At 39.9% G+C, this 22,746-nt stretch overlaps 1 protein-coding gene across 1 annotated transcript in view; it reads left to right on the plus strand.

The window, feature by feature from the left end:
• Positions 1-22,746, plus strand: part of LOC121933114 — a 43,232-nt gene that overhangs the window by 12,541 nt on the left and 7,945 nt on the right. Inside the window, exons 6-14 of the mRNA XM_042472418.1 lie at positions 103-183; positions 2,522-2,652; positions 8,318-8,431; positions 9,206-9,233; positions 14,012-14,065; positions 15,323-15,413; positions 21,076-21,121; positions 22,171-22,254; positions 22,626-22,733. Coding sequence (XP_042328352.1) covers positions 103-183; positions 2,522-2,652; positions 8,318-8,431; positions 9,206-9,233; positions 14,012-14,065; positions 15,323-15,413; positions 21,076-21,121; positions 22,171-22,254; positions 22,626-22,733 — 737 coding nt within the window. The remainder of the gene's footprint in view (positions 1-102; positions 184-2,521; positions 2,653-8,317; positions 8,432-9,205; positions 9,234-14,011; positions 14,066-15,322; positions 15,414-21,075; positions 21,122-22,170; positions 22,255-22,625; positions 22,734-22,746) is intronic.

Consider the following 22,746-nt stretch of genomic DNA (forward strand, 5'->3'; position numbering starts at 1 on the left):
TTAGTTTAGGGAAAGTTTCTAATGACTGCCTGCCTTTCTATATCGTACAGAACACAATTTTATGTATCACAGTATGTAATGTATAAAATGTTTATTTTGCAGTTCACACTGAGCCTGAAAGACATTTTGGAAAAACTCTGGAAGAGCAACTTAATTCATGTAGGGATACTGAACCTGCTATTGGTGAGTTCCTTTAAGTTTGTTGATGAAATATTTAATATGGTTGAATCTATACACAAGATCAGAAGGTTCAGCTGCTGTGTCTATTTGGGAATACGTTCCAGTAGTTTCATAGATTTTCAACATTACTGTTATCTGATTGTGGTGCTTCCAAAGTGAAATATGCATTAAAACTGGAAAGGAAACTTGGCAATAGTGGTTGTAACACTACAGAGCTTACGTGGAGTGTGACTTCAAACACATTAGTATTTGGAGAGTCCACCTTTAGCTACCTAAATGGCCTAGTTTTCACTAAGGCAGTAAATTTGGGTTCTATCCCTTCAGGATCCAAATAGGGGCTTATATTAAGTTAAAATTCACCAGTACTGCAAACAAGCTTTTAGAATGGAGCTAACTAAGGGGTGGAATAGATAGGCAAGAAGGAGCAGTTAGAAGCCGTTCCTAGCCGAATCACCTTGGGACCACGGTGAACACATGCCACGGCCCCGAAGATGCCTCCTTCCATGACTCCAAATAGCAGCAGAAAAGATCCGCTCCTTTGGGGGCCAGTTTTGGGCCACCTTCGGCAGCCCCAGAGCAGCCACAAGTCAGCTTCCGGGTGCTCCAGGAGCATGCATCATGTAAACGACATACCCTCGGAGCTACCGGACACCGCCTCCATCTGCCATCTGTTTCAGGCCTAAGGCTGTATCTGCACTGCAGAAATAATCCAATTTGGCATCATTTTAAACTGCCATGGCTCAGTCAGTACTGTGGAATTCTGGGAAATGTAGTATCTTGTGGCGACAGAACTCTCTGGTAAGAGAAGACTAACTGTCTCATAAAATTACAGTTCCCACTGAGCCATGGTAGTTAAAGTGGTGTCAGATCAGATTATTTTTCCAGTGGAGATGCACCCTAGGTGTGTGCATATATTGTCAGGATATAGCAGAGTAAACTGATGTATCTTGGAAGCGTTTCTCAAGTCTGCAGCAAAGGTAACAGCGGAAGGTTATATTCCAGAATGATGGATTGCCGGTCACTGGGAGCTGTCCAGATCTCACCAGGCTTCTGATGATTAACGACAGACAAGCGGAGCTCCCGAAAGTGCTTATCTTTATTTACAAGTTCAAATCAATTATGCAACGCAACTTTCACTCTCCAATACAAAACTAACATCCAACTCGTTCTCACAAACCCAACACCAACTCCCGGAAGCCTCTGAGTTTATATAGACCAAATGCCATGCGGTCCTAAAACCCAGCCTCTTCCATTCATGGCTATTAACTGTTTCCTGTGCCACCCAGAAAACTGTCCCCTTGTCTAAGCAGACACATGTTTACATTACAGGCTTCCTGCACGCTGCCAGTAGAATGACCTTGTACACTCCGTGTTGCCATGCTCAGCAGCTGAAAGTCATCAGCTTCATCCTCTGGCTGCTGATTGCTCATGGCCACCACACATCTAAACATTTCTTGTCAGCTATTAACTCTTGACATATATATATTGCCCTGCAGAAGTTTTTGACTTCACCTTTGATCTTTCCACATTTTTGTTGTGTTACAACCTGAAACTGAAATGAATTGAATTGACATTGTTACCACTTGATGTATACAAGAGATTCAATGCTGTGAAGATGCAAAATACATAATATCACAAAAGGTATGTGCACCCACATGAATTATGTCAAGTAGCTTTTGCTGATGAATGTGAAGATATTCTATGAATTTAACTACCGTATTTTCCGGCGTATAAGACGACTGGGCGTATAAGACGGCCCCCAACTTTTCCAGTTAAAATATAGAGGTTGTGATATCCTCACCGTATAAGACTATCCCTCTTCCAACGCACACCAAATAAAAATTAAAAAAACATCAGATTTGATTTCAATATGGCAATTTTAATTCAAATGACATGCAGGTACATAGCAGGAAACCTTGTTGTATACAAAGCCTGCTTGGATTGGTCAGCTGTCCTTGCCTGCCCAGCCCTACCAGTCTCCAAGACTATCAAAGTGGTAGCTGCTTTCATACGATCGCTGCATATGGTGGGGATGCGGCCACGGCTGTTTTTGAGCTCCATCCACCATATGCAGCGACCACAGATTCTCCGTTCTGGCTCAGAAGTTTCAGCACCTGACCTATAAGACAACACCCGGTGTATAAGACGACCCTCAACTTTTGAGAAGATTTTCCTGGGTTAAAAAGTAGTCTTATACGCCAGAAAATACAGTATTCTTAATAAAAGCAATTAGACTTCATTTTTGCAACAAATGAATAGTACTTAAAAGCTAGGCAATAAATTGTAGTATATAATCTTAATAAATGAAGTTCTTTCAAAATACCTGTGTTTTCAAATATAGGTCTCCAATATGTAACTGAATACCAGTCAAAAGAAAGTCTACTCTATGAGTGTAATCTATGCGGCTGTCAGACAGGACTAACTAACATGTTCATGCATGTTTTGGGTGTTAAACACAGGCTTGCATATTTGGTAAGTAATCTTCCTTTTTAAAGAAGAACTGATTTGATTATCCTACTTAGAATTGTTGTAACATGCATGTATGTGAGATAGTTTTGAATTGAAAGTAATAGATATCCATTGGAGGATCCTACTATAATGCATTAAGGTGAACCCGTGCCATACGCAGCTTTAAGCATACGCTGAAAGCCCCGTGCCAAAAGAGTCAATGACGCATGCGCCCATGGCGCATATGCCATGCTGCACCACAGGCACAAGCCTCATTGTTTTCAATGGAGCTCCATCATACGCAGTATTTCCCTTATGCAGGGGGATCACCCACATAAGGGAAGGGCGCACTGTATATGCTTGTCTTATTTCTGCAAATTAAACCATCCTAAGTAACAATAACTTGAATGTGTATTGAAATTCAATTGGAGTGTAACTGACTTTAGCTTATGTAAGTTTATTTTTAGAATTCATTTATAGTAATTCAGTACAGATGACACTATATTACTGGCAGAAAGTTGCAAAGACTTGGAACAACTTGAAAGAGAGTGCAAAAGCAGGCTTAGAGTTGAGCATTATGAAAGGAAATGCAATGACTACAGATGAATTGCAGAACTTTAAAGCCAGTAATGAAGACATTGTACAGTGGTACCTCGGGATACGAAATACCCAGGTTACGAAATTTTCGGGATACGAAAAAATCCCATTGGAAATCATTGTTCCGGGTTACGAATGTTTTTTTGGGTTACGAAGAAAATTTTTGGTGCTTTTCGGCGCTTTTTCGCATGAAACGCGGCTTTTCCCCATTAGCGCCTATGGCAATTAGGCTTACGAAGGCTTTTCGGGTTACGAAAGCGGCCGCGGAATGAATTACTTTCGTAACCCGAGGCACCACTGTAATAGTCAAATATTTCTTATACCTGACCCTGTCATTATTCATAATTGAAACTGCATTCAACCTAGGACATACAAGGGCAGCTATGAAGAAATTAGAGAAGAACTTCAAGTGTAAAGACATATCAGTGAATACCAATTCAGGATTGTCCATGCCATTATATTTTCAGTTTCTATGTATGGGTGTGAAATTTGGACGGTGAAGAAAGCTGGGAGGAAGAGAATCAACTCAATTGAAATGTAGTGTTGGAGGAGAGTTCTGCAGATACCCTGGAATTGCCAAAAAGACAAATAAATGAGTCATAGAACTAATCAAGCCTGAACTCTCCTAGAAGCAAAGATGACTATTTGAGGCTGCTATACTTAGGTCACATCATGAGAAGGCATGACTAACTAGAAAAGACAATAATGCTTGGAAAAGTAGAAGACAGTAAGAAGAGAGGAAGACTGCATACCAGATTTATAGACTCAATTGAAAAAGCCACAGCTCTGAGTTTGAAAGACCTGAGCAGAGCACTAAAAGCATCAGAAGAAATAAAAACAATAGGATATGTACCACCTGCATTAGTGCTCTAGAAGAAAGAATTACTCTAATAAATGTTGCAGAGAATCAGAAGCTGGGAACAAAAAAAGGAAGAACGAGAGACTTCTTCCACAGGATCTGTGAAACCAAAGAGAAATTTTAACCAAAGGAGGAAATGCTCTACGATTAGGAGAGGAACATAATAACAACCAAGATAAAATAAAAAAGATGGTGGAAGCAATACACAGAAGAATTATGTAAAAGATATGAAAGGATGAATGAAACATGGGAAGAAGAATCATATGAAGGTGAACCCCAAAGTTTGGAAAGTGAAGTGAAAGTTGCAGTCATGGCAATTGGGAGGAATAAATCACTAAGAACAGATGACATATCAATAGAAACTACCTACAAGATTTAATTTGGGCAATGATTTGGAAAATAGCCCAATTTAATCAAATCAGAGGCCACTCTGCTATATTTGGTTCAGGACTAAATCTGAAAAACACACCCACAAATCCAAAATTTGTTGTTTCCTATGGGCTTAGGTAAATACTGGCAGTGATTCCATAGTCAGGAATACTAACAGAAAAGAGGATTCATGAGAGATGGGAGTTACTTAAAAGTGAGATACTGAAGGCACAATTTCAGACAATTCCAATGAGGAGAAAAAATGGAAGGCGTCGAAAGAAAAGCAGGATAAATATCTAAAGAACTTTCAACTGAGCTAAGACTCAAAACTGACATGTACAAGAAATGGAAAAAGTGGGAAATCATCAAAGAAGAATTCAAATAAATAGCCAGGACATATAGGGAGAAAGTCAGAAAATCTAAAGCACAGGCTTGTTAAAAACAATAAAAATGGCTTTTTTATTATAGCCATAGCAAAAAGAAGAACAAGGAAATGGTAGGGTCCCTGCATGGAGAAGATGGTGAAATGCTAACAAGGAACAGAGAAAAAGGCAGAACTGTTCAGTACTTTCTTTGCCTTGTTCTTCTTTGATAAGAAGCTAGTAAAATATGGGCTAGAATGTTTGATGAATTGGTGACCAAGACCAAAGGGTATTCAACAATGGCTCCTCTTCATCCTGAAGAGAAGTGACTAGTGGGATGCCACAGGGTTTTGTCCTGGCCCCAGTGCTTCTTTGTCAGTGACTTAGATGATGGCAAAGAAGGCATGCTTATCAAATTTGCAGATGACATTAAATTAGGAGGGGTATATAACACTCCAGGGGACAGGATCAGAATTCAAAATGACTTTAACAGAATAGAAAGCTGGGCCATAACTAACAAAATGAATTTCAAAAGGGAGAAGGAGCAATGTAGGATATTCTCTGGAAACCAGGGTTTGAATTCCAGCTCAGCCATGTAAACCCAAGGACGACCTTGGGCAAATCACACTTTCTCAGCCTCAGGATTGCAGTGGTAAACCCTCCCTGAAGATACTTGCTAAGAAATCCCTTGATAAGTTTGCCTTTGTTGGAAACTACTTGAAGATACACAACAACATCAACACTCTTGGGCAAAAAAAAAAGAAAAAGAAATGCACAGATGGGTGACATCTGGTTTGATTGCAATACAGGCATAAGGGATCTAGGAGTCTTAGTGATCCAGAGACTGAACAGGAGTCAACAATGTGAAGCAACAGCTAAGAAAGCAAATGCAGTTCCAGGCTGCATCAATAGGAGTGTAGTGTTTAGATCAAGGAAAGTAATAGTACCACTCACCTGGAATATTGTGTACAGTTCTGGGCACCACACCTCAGGAAGGATGTGGACAAACGAGTGTGTCCAGAGGAGGGCAACCAAAATGGTGAAAGGTCTGGAAATCATACCCCATGAAGAGCTGCTTAGGTAGCTGGGTATGTTTGGCCTAGAAAAGAGAAGGTTAGTGGGTGACGTGATCTGTTTAAATATTTGAAAGGATTTCATATTGAAGTTGGAGCAAGCTTGTTTTCTGCTGCTCCAGAGACTAGGACATGGAGCAATGGATTTCTTTCTTGGAAATGGCATAGGGAGGCAGTAAAGCTGAAAGCTGACAAAACAGTTGGAGCACTGCTGAAATTCTATTGCAATCAGGGTGGTCAGCTGATTGAAATGGCTCTAAAAATCTTCAGTAGTAAAGTTATTGCACAAATGCTTTATGGTGCAGAAATATGGGGCTTAGATATCAACATTGGCAAAGCCTTGGAAATAATAAGAACAAATTTCTCCGAAAACTTTACACCCTGGAACTCCTGCAGCTTTCTTGCATACTGAATCTGGCTGCCCATCAGTTAAAACAAGAGTAAATTGTGCACAGATAAGGTACTTCAAACAAATTGCCATCTTATCAGCTAATCGTCTTCCTGCATTGTGTTACATGGAAATGTGTAACAACCAGTTCTGGAAAATCAAGTCTTCAGATTATTTTACATAGTTATCACTTCTTTGAGTTGAACACTGTTTTGGCATGGATAAGAGGCAAGTAAGAGACTGGCTCTTCTGGACTGATTCAAGAAGAGATTTACAGTCAATTGGGACCTCAAAATTTTCCTTATAGTTCTTCGTTTTGAAAACAGACCATTTTAGAGCCAGATATTTGGTCAAACATAAACTGCCTACTTTAAGAATTGTCTTTATTGAGCTGCGATTTCAAGTAATGCCAAATGCAGTTTTAGATGGACGCTACAACAAAGTGCCATTTGAGAACAGATTATGCATCTGCAGTCAGTCTCAGGTGGAGGACATTGTCTATTACATGCTTATTTGTCCACTGTATAGTAATCCGAGAGAAATTCCTAACACCCCTGTTGACAAACCAAAGTGGGAGCTCTCTTGTAGATTCGGTTCAATTTCTTTTGAGTGACACCAATAACTATGTAACAGAGTGCTCTTTTTGCCCTGGCTGCAAAAAAGATTAGGAAGAGAGAATTAAATTAAATTGCCATAAATTGCCATGGAGACTCAAAGTATTAATTAGATTTTTTATGAAGGAAGTATACCAATATTCAGAAAAATCTTCTCTCTCTCTCATATATCAGTAACTGCACGTTAAATTGATGGGATTTTTTTCACCCTTTGTACCTTTGTGCCATTTGTTTTTAAATGTTTTATGTATTTTGCTAAGCTTTTTGTCATGGTCTTTGGCTAGCACAATAAACGTTTCATAAATAAATGAAAAAAGCTACAGGAAAAGAGATTTCACCTAAACATTAGGAAAAACTTCCTGATGATAAGAACTGTTTGACAGAGGAATAAACTGCCTGGGAGAGTGGTGGAGTCTCCTTCTTTGGAGGTTTTTAAACAGAGGCTGGATAGCCACCTGTCATGAGTGCTTTGAAAGTGTTCCTGCATGTCAGTGGGTTGGACTTGATGGTCCTTGTGGTCTCTTCCAACTCTGTGATTCTGTGATCAGTGACAATCCCTATGCATCCATTTACTACTTAACATGATTGCAGAGTTGGTTTTTTTAAATGAAAGCAACATATTTGTTGTTTATTTACTGTTTTTATGCCCTGCCTTTTTGCCAGAAATGGGACCCAAGTTGGATCACAGTAAGAATGAATAATAACCAGAACAAAAACATTTGAAATATTGAAATACAGCTAAATTGGGGGGAAAAAAACCACATCAGTAAGGAACATATCCCCTGCCCAATAAAACTTCCTTTTTTCACCAAGCCTTGCTGGGTGCTTGTATGATTAAAAACATCTTTGACTAATGGTGGAACAAATATACTGAGTGGGCCAGCCTACTATATATTGGCTCTACTGTCTATCCTGGCTCTAGTAAATGTGCTTCTGAGGATCATGGGACCAAAAGATCAGCCTGTACTAAATAAAGATCTCAAAGCCTGGATAGTTTCTTATTTATCTGTTGACATATTTCTATCATGCTTATATCTAAGGATCTCAGGGTCTCAGGGCAGCATAACATTACTTAAGTCAATTTAAACAGCTTATAACAGCATTCACTAATTGTCCAGGGGACATTTTCTTGTGATCTATCAGCCCTGCTTCATGAGTCTTGTCACCTAATTCCTCTCTGCCCATAGCAGGGCAGACTGGAGCTGCCTTCTCAAGACATATAGTGATATAGTCCCCAAGCTTCTTACCTCTGCTTATCTTTCCTTTTCCTCTTGCTCCTCGCCATACAGACAGATTAGCTGGGATCCACAGCCCCATTGAAAGTGGCCCTACACAATTGATAACCAGTATTCTTCTGCAATTTGCCTGCTATTTACATTTTTTTTTAGAAACGGAAGATTGTAAAAATGATACTTTTGTGTTTCTAGAAAAAACACCACCCTAAAGTGGCAGATGTTAAAGGGCGAGGTTCCCACTTGAGTAGAAAACTTAAAGAGATTGCTGCAAAAGTTGAACAAGAGGAAGGAAGAAAACATATAATGGTATGTAGCTATAAAACCTTTCCCCTTTTTAAATTTCTATTGAATGGCTGCTAGTCATAATTGTGTTCTGTGTTAGGGCAGTGTGTCTGTATTCAGTTGTTGGAGAATACAGTTGAGAGGGTGCTATTACACTCATTTCCCATGAACACCTGTTTGGTTTCTGTAGGAACTGAGTGCTGCACTAGAATTGTCTTCAGTCTGATCCTGGATCAGACTGAAGGCATTTCACAAGCAGTTCCAAAGATGGTGGGCTACCAGGGAGCAAACAGGGTGGAAAACCACTTATAATTTTAGTGGTGATCCCAGCAGAACGTGTGGTGGCAATGGTGGGTGTGTTGTGTGGGCTGTTGAAAAGGAATTCCAGGGCTACATGTTGACTGTTTCCAATTTACACTACATCTACAGTGGGCCCTTGCCTTACGCAGGGGATCCGTTCCCCCTCCCCCGCGCGTAAGGCTAATTTCACGTATGCTGGAGCCCCATTCATTTGAATGGGGCTTGTGCGTGGCGGTGAGGTAGTGCGGGAGTGCGCAGGGCGCCACGGGCGTGTGCCCCATTCATTTGAATGTGATGTTCCGCCCCTTGCACCACGTGTGCTACCTGAGGCTTGAGCGCATATGCTCAAGTCCGCGTAAAGCACGCCCTCCTATAACGAGGGCGCACAGTAATTATCAATTACAGTTGGTTATTTTGACTTTATTTTTGCATTCTTTCAGGATTTAAAAATGTAGCATGTATCAAACACTGGTTATTTAAAAGCTCCTTTTTCTTTAGGTTTCCATGGACATTCCAGTTCTGAAAGGTAAGTAAGTAATCACAGAATCAGGACCACATACAGTACTTGGGAGGGGCCTAATAGGCCATTGAATCCAACCCCTTGTTCTGTAGAGGAACTCCAGCTAGAGCATCCCCAGCAGGTAGCTACACAGCATCTTTCTGAAGATGTCCAGAAAAAGAAACTCCAAGCCTGTACAGATTGGCGTTATACCCCATGCCGGCATCATCACGCGCACCCAACCACACAGCAAAGGGTGTTTAAATGCGCTGCACCAAAGGAGCACAGAAAAGCTGCCACCACTGTGACTAGGGCACCCTTTCTGCAGCATGAAAAGGAGCCACTTTTTGTGGCTTCTTTTCACGCCACGGAAAGGCCAGATCGAGACCGCAGTATGTGGTAGCTGCGTCCCCAATTTGGTGAGGAAAGTGGTGGCTCAGAGCCACCCCTTAGGGGCGATCTGTTGAGCCCCTCCATCTACTCTCTACATAATTGGTCTCATTGTTGAACCATTCTTACTTTCAAGAACCATTCTTACTCCATCTTTTTGATTAGGATCGGAATACCTTACTCCCACTGTCACTTTTGATAATGTGTTTTTAATTATTAAACTGTTTAATTGTTACATGTATTTATATTTTATTGTCAAAATCTGTAATTGTATACTTATACTAGGTTGTAATCCCGCCTCGTTCCACCTGGGAGAGGCTGGAAAATATAAATATCCTAAAACCATTAGACCTGGACCTGCCCTGTGTCTGGAACAGCATAGAACAGACCTACACCATCCTCTCTATGACAGCACTTTAGATATTCAAAGAGTGCAATCATGTCATTCCTCAATCTTCTCTTCACTAGGCTGAACATGCCCAATACTTACAACCTTTCCTCATGTTTTGTTCTCCATACATCTTGTCCTTGTTACTTTTTTCAGAACCCACTCCAATCTGTCTATATCCTACTTAAAATGAGGTGCCCAGAACTGAACACGCTAGCGCAAAGTGTAGGGAGCAGGTTATTTATTGCTTGGATTTGGACACTGTGGTTCTATTAATGCAGGGTTAAATATTAATTGTCTTCTTTGCTGCAGCATCATGCTGCTAGGTCATGCTCATCTTATGATCAACAATGACTTCGTGGCCTTTTTCACATGTAGTACTGCCAAGTCAAGTATCCACCATCCTGTACCCATGCATTTGGCTTTTGTGGCCTAAATGTAGAATTTTGCATTTGTTTTTACTACGGGCCCAAACAGACAGGCCAAAATAAAGCTGCTTCGGGTCACTTTGGAGGTATTCTATTTAAATTACGCATGCGTCCTACGAGACCGGAAGCCATGACAAAGCCAAGTTCCAGTCCTATGGACTGGCGCTCAGCTTTGATGCAGCTTCTGGCCTCTTAAGATGTGCGTTTCATTTAAACAGCATACCTCCAAAGTGACCCGAAGCAGCTTTAATTTGGCCTGTCTGTTTGGGCCCTAAATTTCATTTTCCTTGTTTCAGCCTATTTTTCTAATTTATCAAGAGCCCTTTGATTTCTCTTCCTATCTTCCAATATGTAAGCTACCCCTCCCAGTTTTGTATCATTCACGAACTTTATCAGGATTCCCTCTACCTCATTCTTAGCCATTGATAAAGATGTTGGAGACAGAATCATGAGGCACTCCAGTTCAGACTTCTCCCCAGGTTGAAGCACAGCCATTGATGATGAGTCTTTGAACACAATTTTCCAACCAGTTATAGGTCCATTTGTCTTTTCATCTATTTCCCATTTAATCAGTTTGAAATCCAGATAAATAATATCTTAGCAGAAATCCAGATAAATAATATCTACAGCATTCCCACCATCTACTGAAGTACTGATTTGATCCAAAAAAGATATAAGAGTAGTATGTCAGAATATGTTCTTGACAAACCAATGCTGGGTCTTACTTACCATTGCATTTTCATTCAGATACTTGCAAACAGACTATTTTATAATCCATTCTAATATTTTTTTCTGGTATTGAGGTCAGGTTGACATGTGTAGTTCCCCAGATTCTTCGGTAGGTCACCCATTCTCCAAGATTTTGCAAAAATGATGGCAAGTGGTAAGAGAATACACCAGCATGTTCATGCAATATTCTAGGATTTAGTTGTTCTTGTGCTTTCCAGATTCGAACTTATTTGGGTTAGGATAGATCCAAAACACACTGCAGAAATAATTCAGTTTGAGACTGATTTAACTGCCCCTTGTTCAGTGCTTGGGAATCCTGAGAACTGTAGTTCATTGTGGCACTACAGCTCTCTGATAGAGAAGGCTAAATGTCTCACAAAACTATAGTGTCTAGAATTCCCTAGCATTGAGCCAAGGCAGTTAGTGGTCTCAAATTGGATTATTTATCCAGTGTATTTTGGACCATAGTCAGGAATCATTAATGGGCAAAACAGACGGCCAGGAAGGAGCAGCCAAAACCATCTCCTGGCCTAATCGCCCCAGAGCTGTGGCATCTCCTGCTACAGTCCCAATTGGACTGCAGTAAGGAAAGAAAAAGATCCACTCTTTTTGGGGCTGGTTTTGGGCTGCCTTAGGCAGCCCAGGCACCTCTCTGAGGCAGCTTCCTGGCGCTCAGGGACATTCATAATCTAAACGCCACATCCCTGGAGCAGCCAGAATTCTGATTTGTACTCTGGATCTTTTACTAAGGTCTCTGCTGGATGCACATAGTTGTTTGTTTGTTTGTTTGTTTGTTTCTGAGGAAAAAAACAAGCAATATAGGCGGTGAACAGTTCTGACTTTTCATTGTGATCTGTTAGCATTTGTCTGTCCTTACTGAGCAATGGCCTCATAATTCTATTGATCATTCTCTTGCATAGAAAGTAATTATTTATACATTCTTTATACATGCTATTTTATGTTTTCTTTTCATTTTTTATAATATACCTTTTCTTTTCATTTCTTCCTTGAGCTTACTGTGCTTGGCTTTTTCAGATATTTCCCATTTTTCTTTTGCCATGGGATTGTTTGCGATTGTCTGTTTTGCAGCTCCTTCTTTAAGAACTCCCATCCTTGCTGTGTCGTTTTTCCTACAGCATTTCTAGCCATAGGATTCCACCAAGCATTTTCCTAAGCTTTATAAAATCAGTTTTTCTGAAATCCAAGGTCTGTTTACTATATTCTTCTTTGCCTAGTCCTACAATTCTGAATTCTTACATTACATGGTCACTTCCCCCTAAAGTACCAACTTGATTCCAAGGACTAACTCCTCCCTATTGGTTAGGATCAAGTCCAGAACTGCCAATCCCCTTGTTCCTTCTTCTCCCTTTTGAAACAGGAAATTATCTGCAAGTCACATCAGGAATTTGTTGGAGAATCTGTTCTTAGCAGAATTAATCTCCCAGCAGATATTAAGGTAATTCAAGTCTCCTGTAATTATTAATGCATCTTTGAGATTTCTGAGATTTGTTTCAGAAAAGCATAATCCACCATCTGGTTTTGGTTTGACAGCCTTTAGCAGACTCCTATCACAATGATGTTTTTATTTCTTTCTCCATTTTATTTAATCCAGTGTTTTTGATCGGTCCATGCTAATCGTTCTCATAGATTTCTGCACAAGCCTATTTGTCTTTGACATATAATGCTACTTCTCGTTTTTTGTTCTTTTTACAGATTGTGTCCTTTGATTGTTACATTTTAATCATAGAATCATAGAACCATAGAGTTTGAAGAGACCACAAGGGCCATCCAGTCCAACTCCCTGCCATGCAGGAATTCTCAGTTAAAGCATACCCGACAGATGGCCATCCAGCCTCTGTTTAAAAACCTCCACAAAGAAGGAGACTCCACCACTCTCCCAGGCTGTTTATTTCTCTGTCAAACAGCTCTTATCGTCAGGAAATTTTTTTCCTAATGTTTAGGTGGAATCTCTTTGCCTGAAGTTTGAATCCATTGCTCCATGTCCTATTTTCTAGAGCAGCAGAAAACAAGCTTGTTCCCTCCTCTTATATGACATCCCTTCAAATATTTAAACAGGGCTATCATGTGAGTCATCCCATCAGAGCTCCATTATGCATACCTGTAAAGACATATTTACCTCCCTGAGCCAGGAATTAAAGCTTATCTTGTTTGTTTCCCAAACACTGGTGTATATAACAGTGACTGAACCTTTATCCTCACTGTCACACTATACCACTCTCTCTCAACTGAATTGTCAAATTGTCAACCACTATCCTTATTCCAGTCACTTCAAACACTCCATCAATCACCACCTATTTTCAACATTCATTTGCTCACCCCTCCCAACAGCTCCTTAGTTGATCACCTTTATTATTAATACATAAGAAAGCATTTTTTTTCAATATATAAAATAACATTTTCTATTTTTAAGAAATCCCTGACATCACAGGTATTAGTAGCACTTACTTCCCAATATGTGAGCTTACTTAAGGCCGCAGATTGTACATCCCATTTTCATTAAAAGGTAAACGTGTAGATTCTTACTTTATTGCCACCATCATAAAGGAAATACTAGCTAACTTTCCTAGAGGATCATGAAATAGATCTGTTGAAGGCATTTAGGCCACAATGAAGTCCACACCAAACATCCTTTTGAAAAAATTTCCGGAGATCCTAAGAGTTCTTAAAGTATTTCAACTGCAATTGAAATTACAATGTACTGACACATTTTCATTAGATATTTCATGACAAAAAATTAAATATAACCATACATAAATTGAACTGCATGATTTTATTTTAAAATATTTAATAGAAAAGTAATTTTGAATTACTCCACAGTAGACTTTAACATTTTTTCCTTAATTTTACAGAGGATAAATATTCACTTCAGCTTTCAGATTCTCTTGTCACTTGGTTTTGTGAAGGTGAGCTTTTATGTTAAGAAAAGGCCTATACTCAAAGCCATTAGACTTTTTTGATTTGCTGTATTTATTATAAATCGTAAACATCAACAGTTGATAATTTCTGTAATAACAGGAATGCTTTTTTCCGCTATGTTTTCCCCATCTTTAATTCTGTATCCCCTTTTTATCTGTGCTGATCTATGACTGTAATAAACATTCTATTCTGTTCTGTTTTGCCCAATAATCTGAGCTCTCTGGGTAGAGGCAAATAAATACAAAATAAATAATGATAAAATACCACACAATAAAGGCATCAGTGAAGGTAAAAACAATGTAACACATACATTCAAATCAGAAGCAACAGCAAAATAAAGCAGAATGTGAAGAATCTGTGTGCATTACAAACAATTTCTGAATTCCACGGAAAATGAAAAGGTCTTTCCCAGTGTCTTCATAGAGATATTGGAAATATGGGGGAGGAGTAGAATAGAACTCTGGACAAAGATATAATGAAACAGGCAAGGTCTGAGCCTACAGTGAAAACAACCTTTGAAGTAGTAACAGAGCCACTGCAGTTCAGTGTCTCACATTCTAACTGAGACAGTGTTTCTAGAAGATACCGTGTTTCATGGGATTGAAAACTGCTGAGAGGTACAGCTGTATCAACATAGTTGTGCTCTACCTGTCTTTCCTCCAGCACAGTACAGGCAAGCCAAAACCAGGTCTGAATCCAGGATTGAAATGGTTCAAGAAAATCATTGTCTTCAAGGAACTCTTGGAATTGATCATTGATGACTTGTTCAAACACTTACTCCAGAAAGAGGATGTTGAGATCCAGATTGTTTAGGTATCGCTGGTACCACACCCTCTGTTAAACAGAGATTTACATCATTCTGGACCCAGCTGGACATGTATCTAGAAGCAAGTGCAAGAGAAGCATACAAATGGTTACCCAAACTGTAACCTAGCACTTTGGTCTCATCCTTGCTTCTCAGCAGCTGAAAGAGATCTAATTGGGTGGTGCTCCAGACATCTCTATGAGATGGGTTATGGATGTGTCTCAATCAGTCTTCAGAGCATCTTGCAAACTTCTCACAGTTTCCCTGATGGTACAACCAGTGTATCTGTGCACACATGTGACAATCTAGGCAGGATTGTAACAGGCTCTAACTTTTGATTGTTTTCTGTGTATATTTTGTTATTTTAACATAAGGAAGCAATAGTAAAATTCCATACTTGTTGGAGAATTGTTATTTAATAAGCTTATTTTGTGTGTAGATGATGATGCCCCTAAACTGAAGGACAGTGCTAAGAACTCTAAGGAAGATAACCGGAAGGAAGAAGATACCAACAAGCCAACAAAAGGGCAGTAAGTTTTTAGATGGTTGAAAAAATCCAAAGAAAAGTGTCTAAAGAACCATGCCTAATTAGACATAGGTTTCCTTTTGACATCTAAAGAATCTCTGTGGAAGGCAGAAAATAGCACTGTTGATTTCAGGTGTAGAGGAGAGGACATTAGAGCATTTGGCCTGTAGTTTTCAAACATGAGTTGGGTTATTTAGGCGATGCATAGGTGTTTGCTAGGGGATATGTCAGATGTGCTTTAACACTATACAAGACCAGTTTTTGTACAGGTTTATTAGTTAGAACATAAATCAATTCCCAGTGAAAGCAACTTCATCTGCTTTGTCTCATGTTGCTTTGAGAGCACATGAAACCTATTTGGTAGTCTCTTTCACAAGAACTTAGATTCTTTGAAGCCTCCTTATTTCAAAATATACTTTTTTCACTATGATTCATTTGTCTAAAAACTCATCCTTGTTTAACTTTCTCAGTCAGAGGCCAACTGATCTTGGTGACTGTTACATAAATTTGTATCCCTAAGATGTAAGACCATTTGCGTATGGTTCAGGCATGGTGAAGATACCAGTCACTATTCATTTCATTGACCTGTTCACGTGGAAATCAAAGTGAAGTTCTCATTCCCTCAGTTGTTGGACATATGGTCAAATCAGCATAAAAATTGCATATGTAGGAGTGATTAGATACGTCTGTTACAAGAGAGCCTAAGATTCGCAAGTATATTGTGACATCAATGCCAGGAAAACTGGGATTTTCTTCCCTCCCATTACAGCCCTTTCAGGCATCAAACAGTTTCTTTAGTGGCTGTCCCACTATCAATGGGCAAGAAGTAGCAGGCAGATTCTTAAAAACAAAACAACAACAACAAAAAACAGGTGCATCCTGCAGAATAACACTATTGGATACTGGCCAAGTATCCTCACCAGCATGGTCAGAATTCACACTGATCAAGATCTTTGAAAACTCCTGGAAAACAGGAGAGATCCCAGCAGACTGGCGGAGGGCAAACGTTGTCCCCATCTTCAAAAAGGGGAAAAAAGAGGATCCCAACAATTATCGTCCAGTTAGTCTGACATCAGTACTAGGAAAGATTCTGGAGCAGATCATTAAACAGAGAGTCTGTGAACATCTAGAAGGCAATGCCATAATCACAAAAAGTCAACATGGGTTTCAGAGAAACAAGTCATGCCAGACAAACCTGATCTCTTTCTTTGATAAAATTACCAGCTTGGTAGATGAAGGGAATGCTGTGGATATAGTATATCTTGATTTCAGTAAGGCCTTTGACAAAGTTCCCCATGACATTCTTGCAAACAAGCTTGTAAAATGTGGGCTAGACAAAGGAACTGTTAAATGGATTAGTAATTGGTTGACCGGCCGAACCCAAAGGGTGCTCAACAATGGCTCCTTTTCATCCTGGAGAGAAGTGACCAGTGGGGTCCCACAGGGCTCTGTCCTGGGCCCAGTGCTATTCAACATCTTTATCAATGACCTGGATGACAGAATTGGGAGCATACTTATCAAATTTGCAGATGATACCAAATTAGGGGGAATAGCTAATACCCCAGAGGACAGGATCAAGATTCAAAATGACCTGAATAGACTAGAAAGCTAGGCCAAAGCTAACAAAATGAAATTCAACACGGAGAAATGTAAGGTATTGCACTTAGGGAGGAAAAATAAAATGCACAGATATAGGATGGGTGACACCTGGCTGAATGAAACTATGTGTGAAAGGGATCTAGGAGTCCAAGTAGACCACAAGTTGAACATGAGTGAACAGTGTGATGCGACAGCTAAAAAGGCCAATGCTATTTTAGGCTGCATCAATAGAAGTATAGTGTCTAGATCAAGAGAAGTAATAGTGCCACTGTATTCTGCTTTGGTCAGGCCCCACCTAGAATATTGTGTCCAGTTCTGGGCGCCACAATTCAGAAAGGACATTGAGAAACTGGAGCGTGTCCAAAGGAGGGCGACAAAAATGGTGAAAGGTCTGGAAACCATGCCCTATGAGGAACGACTTAGGGAGCTGGGGATGTTTAGCCTGGAGAAAAGAAGGTTAAGAGGTGATATGATCGGCCTGTTTAAATATTTGAAGGGATGTCATATTGAAGAGGGAGCAAGCTTGTTTTCTGCTGCTCCAGAGAACAGGACCCGGAACAATGGATGCAAGCTACAGGAAAAGAGATTCCACCTGAACATTAGGAGGAACTTCCTGACAGTAAGGGCTGTTCGACAATGGAATGCACTCCCTCGGAGGGTGATAGAGTCTCCTTCCTTGGAGGTCTTTAAACAGAGGCTGGATGGCCATCTGTCAGGGATACTTTGATTTGGATTTCCTGCATGGCAGGGGGTTGGACTGGATGGCCCTAGTGGTCTCTTCCAACTCTATGATTCTATGATTCTAAGACAAACCTATGTGGAGATTCATGCAGCCAGGAGTTAGAGCTCTCGCATTGGATCCCCATGGATGGAGGACCACCACTAACCACCGAGACAGTCACACAAAAAAGATATTCCCCATCAAATCTATTAATTAATTTAAGGTATGAACTTCTCAATCTACCAAGATCCCCAAATTGATATTCATTTATCACCAAATGCTTAAATAAAAAATTTTAAACAGCTGTAAAACCTCTCCTTACAATAGTTTTAAATCACAAAGTTAAAACAGCCACATCAGTCATTTCTTATTTTATGAATCAAAGGCCAAGCAAAATAGCACAGTCTTAGCTGCATTCTGGCAACAGAGAAGGGATAGAGCCAGCCCTTCCTCCTTTGGAAGGGAGTTCCACAGTCAAGTCTGTTGTGTGTACCCACCTGCCTAACCTCTTGTATTATTGGGATATGCAGTGGCTACTCCTGTGAATCTTGTTTTGGACTGGGTCATGTGGGAAGAGATGTTATTTCAGATATCCTAGTCCCTAGCCATTTAGGACTTTATAAAACAAGATCAGCACCTTGAATTAAGATCAGAAGCAAATTGGAAGCCAGTGCAGTTCTTTTAATGTCACTTTTAGATGGTTTATAGAACACATACCTAGTAACAATCTGGATACTGAATCTTGCACTAGCTGTAACTTTCAAATACTTTTCAGTTACAGTCTTCCATAGCATGTGTTACTATAATCAGGAAGTAAATTAAAGCTGTGGCCAGATCTGCCTCCTTAGGAAGGGTGCAGCTGTTGCGTCAACTCAAGCTGGGCAAACGCATTCCTGGCACTGCAGCTACCTGGACTTCTAAGATCTTTGTTGGGTCCAAGAACACCCCTAAACTATAATCTTGATCTTTTAGAAGGAATGAAGCCCCATCCAGAAAGATGTGTAATCACATATCTAGGTTAGCTTTCCTACTTACCAGAAGTTTTGTTTTATCTGGATTGAGCCTTAAACTCGTTCACCCACAGCAAATTTTTTACTGTATCCAGATAATGATCTACTGCTTCCACAGGCTCCTTGGTGTTCTCTGTAAAAGGAAAATAGTGCTGCCTATCATTAGCATCTTGATGGCACTCAGTCCAAAAACCTGGGTGACCTCCCCCAGCAACTTCATGTAGACATTAAAAAGCATGGGGGATATTATTGAATCCTGTGGAACCTTATGGAATATTGAACAACAGTTCCCTTTCTGTGAGTATTCAGCTCAAAAGAAACAGATCCACTGCAGAACAGTGCCTCCAAGTCACATATCAGCCAAGCAGCCCAGAGATGCATGATGACTGATGGTACAGAATGCCACGGAAATGTCCAACAGAACCAACAGGCACATACTCCCCCTGTTCACTTCTTGGCATAGATCATCCACCAAGGTGGCCAAGACTGTTTTTGTCTTATAACCAGGCCTAAAGCCAGGTAGGACTGGATCCATGCAGTCTGTTTCATCAAAGAAAGTTTGGAATTGGGATCCTCAGACCAGTAATCCACAAGGAAACTTATTCAAAGAAATAAAGTTTATTGTAGAAATAAGGCAGAAGTAATCCATTGACACGTTTTTGCAGAATCTGAGATCCACAGGGAAAAAGTACCACTTTTAACCTTCTTCCAGCCCCTCCTTTCTCCAGCCCAGTTCTATTCCCACACCACACACACCTTGCCATGGCAACCAAGACTTTCTCAAGCCATCAACCTTGGATGCCAGATGCTTCATAGGGCCTTATCAGTAACATTCCAAACTGCCCAGCTAGGCCTCTTCAGCAAGCTATCATCTACTAAACTTTTCTACTCTCTACCCTACCCCCTCCCACTGTAATACCTTTAGACAGAACAGGAATATATACAGTTATATGAGGGAATACATATACATGAATTACTATTATAACTGAACCCAAATGACTGGTTCTGACAACTTATTTTAAAAGGGGGAATTATAAACTGGCTGATAATTATCTAGGGTGTTCGGGTCAAGTGAATGTCTCTTATACAAAGACTTACAATTCATTTTTAAAAATAGGGACTGGAACATAGCCTTCTTTCAAAGAAACATTCACAGTGCCCACCACCAAATTGGACAGCCCTCCTGTGGCAGCTGGTGATTAGCCAGGATGTACATGAGTGTGACAGATATGTAGTTGGCCTGACTTCTCCTAGAAGCCTGTCCATATTGTCATCTTGAACAAATTGAAACTCATCTGTCAAAATCGGACAAATCTGTATCTCGTTTTTCCCCCCAGACTTTGGCTTCATTTCGGAGCTTGAATCAAAATCAAGTCATTATCTATGCAAAATATTTGGCATACTTTCCACAATGAATTTTAGAGGACTATAGAATATAGTAGTCCATTTCCTATGCAAAAGAACTGCATTAGATGAGATTGTGACAACATAATACAGGCAGCAAAGACTCATTTCTTCACTGCCTTCACTATCCAATACTCTCCATCAGCTCCTGGGGTAGAGGGGGCTATTTTGGGACATTTTTGGCCCTCTCTGGACCATTTTAGGGTCAAGAGAGGGCTTTTTTCCAACAGGAGGTAACCTCGTGACCGACCTCTAGATCACTTCCTGTTGGAAAAGACCTTTCCTGGGCTTAAAATGGCCCAAGGGGGCATAGAAATAGCAAACATGCCCCCCCATCCTATAGGGGGAATTTGGGGCCAATAAATTTCAGGGGGTGGGAGGAGAGGGCTACCGGCTACACTTTCCACACCCATTTTGTAAAGTTTGTGTGTATGTGTTTGTGTGTGCTTTTCTGTTTTGAATTATCTGGCTTATACTTAATTACTTGAGTGATGTATAGGTATGCAAAGAAGGGGTGCTTCATGAAAAATACCCACTGAAAAAAATCACCTATGAGATTTTTAAACTTTGTATGGAAGCAAAAAGGCAAGCAGTTTTTTCTTCAACAGAATTTTGTATTTTACTCAAGAATCATTAAAAATGGCAAAAGTATGTAGGGTCACATGACCCTTGTCTAGCCTTAGTAGTAGATAGGTTCTGGGAAGATATGAAAGGAGAAATTTGCCTACAGAAGTTCTGGGAGGGAACCCCAGGCATAGGAATCAGTCAAGCAAAATAGGTAGAGTCATTCAAGTAATTTGGAAACTATAAATCTGATATTGTGGATATAATATGTAGCATGTTTAAATTTTGTAGCCTCTTTGGTTTTATTATTTTTCTGAGACAGTTGGATGCTAGTTCATAGATTTTTTTAAAAAATTGTATTTCACAAGGTGTGATGATGGCAGCAATTCAGAAGATGTAGAGCAGCAGGATAAGGTAATTCTTTTAATGGAAGTTTTCAGCTGTGGCAGTCTTCCATATGTGTCTGTTATATGCTTTCACGTTGATTGCAGCTTATTGCTATATTTTCTTGGCAAGATTTATTCAGAGGATATAACATTGCCTTCCAAGGAGAGTGTGTGATTTTCCCTGGCTAAGCAGGGCTTTGGTCTCCCAGATTCCTAGTTCTATACTCAAGATGCTATACCATACTGCCTCTCTCCTACTACATCACATTCTCTCTCTTCTGCTTTTAGTTTCTCATTACACTTTGCCCTCCATGTTCATAGGGGTTAGGGGCACAAGACCCTTGAGAAAGTGGAAAACCCACAAATATTGGGGAATGGTGGGAGGGGAATGCATGCACACTCCTGCACCTCCAGCCTTACCCAGTGCTTTGTCCAACTGAGGGAAGCCAGCCAAAGCATGCTCTTCCCTCCCTACTGGGCTTTTTGCCAAGCAGAAAAGCCTGGGAGAGAGGAGCATTATGCGCACACCTTTCCCAGCTGTGCCACGGACAAACTCATAATAAAATCTGTGAATGTTAAACTCTCCAAAGTGGAGTGCCGACTGTGGTTAAAATAGTTGCTACTTGTATACAGTCATCCCCCCCCCCACATTCACTGTTTTCCCTTTTGTGGATTTGATGATTCATGGGTACGATTAATGTGTTCTCTCTAAGAATCTCTAGGTCCTCTGGTGTGAATCTCTGGTCAGCTTTCTGGAGGACCTAGAGATTCCTAGAAAAGTGTTCTCTCAGGTAAAAAAAAATTGCAATTTTAATTTATATTTATATGTGTATTTTTTCCACTTTGGCAGGGAGTTTTCAAACCCCTGCGAATGTGAGGTGCCCAATTGTAGTTCAGCATGTACTATTATATGTTCTATTTATATGGAATGAAAATAAAATACTTTTAGGAACTATGGTAACAAATGCAAAATTTTCTCATATTTTAGTGGTCCCCAAAATCTTTTCTAGATATGAAACAATTTTTTTCATAACTTAAACCACCAATTTTAAAGTTGGTATCATTTATGTTTTACAGAATACAGTGCAGCTAGAAAATGTAACGTTAAGTGATTCAGATTCAGAAGAATTCTCTAACAATGAAGAACTATTAAATTACTTAGTAAGTATTAAATGATGTTCCTATGCTATTTTAGTATATAATCTGCCCTCCTTATAGCTGGTCATCCCCCCCCTTTTTGACAAAAATATAGAGGGGGCTGGTGGCCACAAAAAAAGCAGGGGGGGCTATGTTTTGGGCTTCCCTGTTTTAGAAAATTAGTATCTTGAGTTATGAAACCCATTTAATGACATTTACATTGTCATTTACATTCAAGCCTGTTTCCTCTCATTAACTTTAAATTATGTTTTTTGCATGCTTTACATTGGGACTGCAGAAAAGATTAACTACAATAACTGGCAATAACAGCTTGTCATTTAACACATGTGCCTGTACGTAGTTGTATTTCTAAATTGTGTATTATCTCTTTCCAGCAAACCTTTGAAATAGTGGATGAAGAAGATGCTTCATTTATCCTGAAAGTTACCCAGAAACTTACTAATGCATTGGTGGTGTATCGTGAGAAGGTTTCAGAAAGAAAAGTAATTTTCTCTT

This window comes from Sceloporus undulatus, chromosome 6, assembly GCF_019175285.1.
Source record: "Sceloporus undulatus isolate JIND9_A2432 ecotype Alabama chromosome 6, SceUnd_v1.1, whole genome shotgun sequence".
Taxonomy (NCBI): domain Eukaryota; kingdom Metazoa; phylum Chordata; class Lepidosauria; order Squamata; family Phrynosomatidae; genus Sceloporus; species Sceloporus undulatus.